Here is a 5,000-nt window from a genome sequence, read left to right as displayed (position 1 = left end):
TAGCATCAGTGGGGTCTGTGTCAATGCTAACATCGTAGCTAGAATCAATCGTAGCTTCAGCACTTAAATCTGCATCGGCGTCTTTTACACCGCTAACAGGATTAGCATCCACACTTGCTTCAGAGCTGGCAGCGATGCTAGCAGTATTAGTGCTGGAGTCTACAATTGGGTTAGCTTCTCTGCTAGCATCAGAGTTAGCATCTGTGGGGACCTTGATGGTTGGAGATTCTTCAGACTCTTCCTGACTGATGGAGCTGGAGTTGGAGGTAAGGGTGGGATCTGTACTGCGAGACTGGAACCCTGAATCAGCTCCCTGAGATCCAGGTCCATGTCCAGATGAGTCAGACTCTTCTGATTCTGAGCTGAGACTCTCAGGAACAGTTGGTGTTTGAGGGGAAGTGATGGGAGAGGAAACAGACGAAAGAGCCAACTGGACCTCCTCGCTGCTGGATCTGACCTCTGGACCACCACCTTTGGGGACAGGACCTGAACCCACAACCTCCTTTGTACCAACAGATTCCTGACTCTCCTCAGAGCTACTGGGGTTCAAACTAACGCCCACCTGAGAGAAGGACCCAGTACTCTGCTGGGACACAGTATTTTTCAGCATGCTCCAGATCATAGGTGCTACACCCTGATCTGAACTGGCCAGGTTCAAGATACCCCTCTTATCTGCTTGAGTGGACCCAGCAGAAGTGTCTGGAACCTCTTTACTGTCTGGATCCGGATGTATCACAGCAGAGACGGAGCTTGCTGTGGGACCAGTAACAGGCCCTGTGGAATCTCTTGGACCAGTGCCTTTCTGGGTGTTGGAGCTGGTCGCCTCCAGACTCTCATCACTGTCAGGACCTGAACTAACACTGGTCTGATTCTTTGGATCAGATTCTGAACTCTCATTACTCTCATCAGAGCTGAGACTAAAATCCATCTGACTGCCAGTGAAGGAAGTTAAACCAAGAACCTCATGATGGCGACCCTTCACCCCTGTTGGTCCCTTGTTGCCTGAAAGCAGATCTACAATCTCCTGGATGGAACGAAACACCTCCTGAAGGCTTGAACCCACCCTGTCCTGGCTTTTCTCTAAGCTTGAACTTGTCACCTCCTGCGACTCTGGATCCAGAGCAGCATTGACATCAAACGCCCCCTGCTGGTTGCTTCCTGAACTCTGGGTGTCCGGATTCAACGTGACACCTTGCAGGTTTGGGTTCAGATTAAAGACCTCAGAGGACGACGAGTTGCTAAAGTCATTGGAAAGACGAGATGTTGGTTCATCAGACCTGGTGTTATTGTCATCAGAGTAATCAAAATCATTCAACTCTCTGCTTTCTGTGCTGTTGTTTTTGTCATCGGAGTAATCAGTAAGAGTTACAGTTGGCTGACTGTGGATCTCTCTGCTCTCTGTGCTGTTATTAAAATCATCAGAAAGAGGAAACGTTGGATCATCGGTCTCCTTGTTGTTTGTATTGTCAGTAAACTCAGACCTGCTGTTGTTTTTGTCATCAAAGTAATCGAAAGTAGCTACGTATCCCTGGTCGTTTAACATCATGTTGTTAAAATCATCAGAGTCATCAGAAAGAGTCAGTTTTTGCTTCATATTGCTCCCTTTGGAGGCTGCAGCTTCATCATCAGAGACAGTAAACATCGGCTGATCGCTCATCATTTCCTCTGATAACAGGTGTTTCTTTGTGTCCTCTTCAGTCATTGGCTCAGTCTCAGCTGGGACAAGTGTTCCCATTGGTTGGCTGTGCTGTGTTGTTATTTCTTCACTGCTCTCGCTGCTCGCGCTGTTTTCGTCAGACCTGGGACACAAAACAATTCAATAAATACAAAATAAGGAGAAAGACGAGGAGGAGATGAACTGATCGTCTCTACCTTCCTCCTCCATCAGCCCCGCTACCCTCCTTCTCATCAGCGAGGATGAAGATGGCGAAGCTCAAGGTGACGTTTGTTTTCGTGTCCGCGACCTCCATGATCACACCGGGCGGGGCTTCCACCACAGCAGGCGACTGGAAACACAAAGATGTTAGTGGGTTTTTTTTATTGGTGATACTGTGACAGTTCAATACAGAAATGATGAAGATAAATTAGAAATCTGACTAAATTTAATATTAACTCAGCTCAGATTTGTATATTTTTACTCGCTCATGAATGAAAGTGTTAGTTTTGACTGTAGGGACCAAATTTAACAAGAAGCATCAATATTTTACAGACACTTTGCAGCTGAGTCGACACGTTTTAACACAGTTTGGTTCAGATCAGTTACCTGTAGATCTTCATCAGAGGAAGAGGAAGAGGCCGACCAGGAGTCACTGTCTGAAGTCAGCTGCAGAGAGGAAGACAGAGCTGAACCAGAAATCACAACACGTTGACGTTACTGAATAAACTCCAACTACAGGTTCAACTGTCTGTGTTATGAGAAGATGTTTTAACTTTCATGGTTTTTATCCTGTCGAGCTTCGGTTTTATGCAGAACTTTGTTTTATTCTGTCCGTGTTTCATGTTGGACTGAATCTGTTTTTATTTGTCTGTTTGTTTTTTAGGTGAATATGTGGAAATGTCTGATGATGAACTGAACGTCTCCTTCTGTAATTTCAACTTATGTCCACAGTTCAGCAGAAGTCACATAATGTATTTTCATGTTAACAGAAAGTTGATTAAACAAGTATTTAAATAGACTTACAGGTCTGCTGGCAGCAGATTTAAATGGACATATTCTGTTATTTATATCTTGTTCAGATATTGGATGTTAAACAAGGTCAAAGTTCAGAAGATTGAGGTGAACGTACGTAGAAATGCTGCCTGCAAGTCAAAAGTCAGGGCTTCAACCTGCTCTGATGCTTCGTTTGTGACGTTTTTTTCTACCTTGCTGACGAGGTGATGTCGGCTCATCGCACATGCTCATAAACAGCCGTTGCTAAGGTGGTTGCTAAGGTGGTTGCTAAGGTGTTTCCATGTGTTGTTCAGCTCCAACATGTACGGATGGATCTGAGAAGTTGACGTTTGGAGTAAAGAAGGAGAAGAAGAAGTGAAATCCTGCTACTATAGTTTGTTTACGTAGCCTCCGGAGCCGGAGGAAGCTTCCTAAAGCTGACCAATCAGAACAGAGTGGGCTCATCAGGAGGCGGGGCCTTAAAGAGACAGGAGCTAAAACGGCCTGTTTCAGACAGAGGCTGAACTGAGGGGCTGCATAAAGGACCAGTAGAAGATCAATAAGGAGTTTTTATTCCAGTAGAACCCCAGAATATAAATATAGAGCTGGACATGTTGCCTTTAAAGTATAAACCAGGTTAACATTACTGAATAAAATATGAGTATTTCAGTGAAAGTTGACTTTAACAGTTTAATCTGTGTCTCAAAGTATTTTGGTGACGTTTACAACCTGAAGACAGCAGGAGATTTGTGTGATCTGATTGGCTGTCAGTGGTGATCACATTCCACCACTGAAATAGACTCAGAGCAGTGAAACGGTTAAATCCATCACATGTGTAGAAATAAATCTCCTCTGTGGTCAAACTGGATCAGCTTCACGGTTTCACCACCAGCTTTCTAAAAACACCCCACTGTTCTGTGTGTGTGTGTGTGTGTGTGTATTTCGAGTCTTTGTGGTTTCTGGCAGGCAGATAAACAGTGTTTTACATTCAACACACTGATTTAGAACAGACCGGAAACAACACACACACACACTGGCTGTTCTTAGAAAACATACATGTTCACGAACACACACACAGTCGTGTTTCCATCACTTCAGAGGACATCAAGTTGACTCACAATGACCTTAAACCACGTCTTCACTCCAGCATGGACGTTATGGAGATATACAAACATACAAACACATTCATCCGGCTTGTTCAGCAGCTCTACATGTTTGTCAGAGAACTTAGTTAATGTCAGAAGACGTTAATCATGCTTCAGTGTCATTAACATATTCCCTCCCCTCCAAAGGGTCGGCAGATAAATCTGAGGGGTCGTGAGATGATTAACGGGAGACGAAAGAAGAAACAACAAAGTTCTGATACACAAATCTGTTTTTGGTTGGTGTTAACATGTAACAAGCAGCAACAGAACAGCTGATAAACTGTGAAAACATGCAGGCAGCAAAGACAAATTTATAAAAAAAGCTAAGCTAACGTAGCATTATCAAGCTAACGTTACTTTCAGTAAGTCAAACATCTACAGAAATATCACGTCATGTCATGTTTGAGCTTCTCTTCTCAACATAAACCCAGATAGTGAATGATCAGCTAATGCTAATGCTAATGCTAATGCTAATGCTAATGCTAGGTGAGCGGGAGTATCAGTGCGTTAGTTTACTGCAGAGTCTCGTGGACACTGTGTGTGTGTGTGAATCATAAACAGGTGAACTGTGACCTCGACAAATAGTTTTTATTGATTAAAACAAAATCTAATGATTAAAACTAATCAAGAGTGAATCAGGAGAAAGAATGAACATGAAGAAAAAAATATCTCTGATTAAAGCTTTAATTTATGATCTTACTGGTGCTGAAGAGACCAAACTCAGCAGCAAACAGCTGAGCAGGAACACAGGATTCAACATCACTTCCAGGTGTCTCCAGGTGTCTCCAGGTGTCTCCAGGTGTCAATAGCTTACAGGTTTGCTCTACTACAAGATGAAACACACACACACATATGTATATAATAAAACTCTTTGTAAAAGGTTTTGTATAATTCACAACTTTCCTTTGTAATTATAAATAAACACGCACATTTGAACATATTCATCTTTTTATAGGAAAAAGTTTAATTTTCATTTAAAAAAACAGGAAATTTTCTTGTAATTCACTGTTACACATTTTTCATGTTATTTATTATTATTTTACATTAAAAGTGTAAATTACCAGTTTATTATTGTAATTTTATTGACATTTTTGTGCATCATTGAAACAGGAAATATCTGTAAAAATACAGATTTTTTTTTCAGTGTACTGCAGTAGTTTTGAGGTATTTATAATTCTACTCCACCACGTCTAAATATTTGACTT

At 42.1% G+C, this 5,000-nt stretch overlaps 1 protein-coding gene across 2 annotated transcripts in view; it reads right to left on the bottom strand.

Moving 5' to 3' along the window:
* LOC121889594 (clumping factor A-like) overlaps nt 1-5,000 on the bottom strand; it is a 7,600-nt gene that overhangs the window by 1,687 nt on the left and 913 nt on the right. For both annotated transcript variants that reach the window (XM_042401668.1, XM_042401667.1), the window contains exons 2-5: nt 4,496-4,621; nt 2,264-2,323; nt 1,873-2,006; nt 1-1,799 (exon numbers count right to left, since the gene is read on the bottom strand). The exon at nt 1-1,799 is cut by the window's left edge and continues 1,687 nt beyond it. In XM_042401668.1, coding sequence (XP_042257602.1) covers nt 1-1,799; nt 1,873-2,006; nt 2,264-2,323; nt 4,496-4,555 — 2,053 coding nt within the window. In that variant the 5' untranslated portion in view covers nt 4,556-4,621. The remainder of the gene's footprint in view (nt 1,800-1,872; nt 2,007-2,263; nt 2,324-4,495; nt 4,622-5,000) is intronic.

Source organism: Thunnus maccoyii, chromosome 22, assembly GCF_910596095.1.
Source record: "Thunnus maccoyii chromosome 22, fThuMac1.1, whole genome shotgun sequence".
In the NCBI taxonomy this organism is placed as follows: domain Eukaryota; kingdom Metazoa; phylum Chordata; class Actinopteri; order Scombriformes; family Scombridae; genus Thunnus; species Thunnus maccoyii.
Note: the sequence above shows the minus strand (reverse complement) of the source record. Positions and strands in the feature narration are given on the sequence as shown.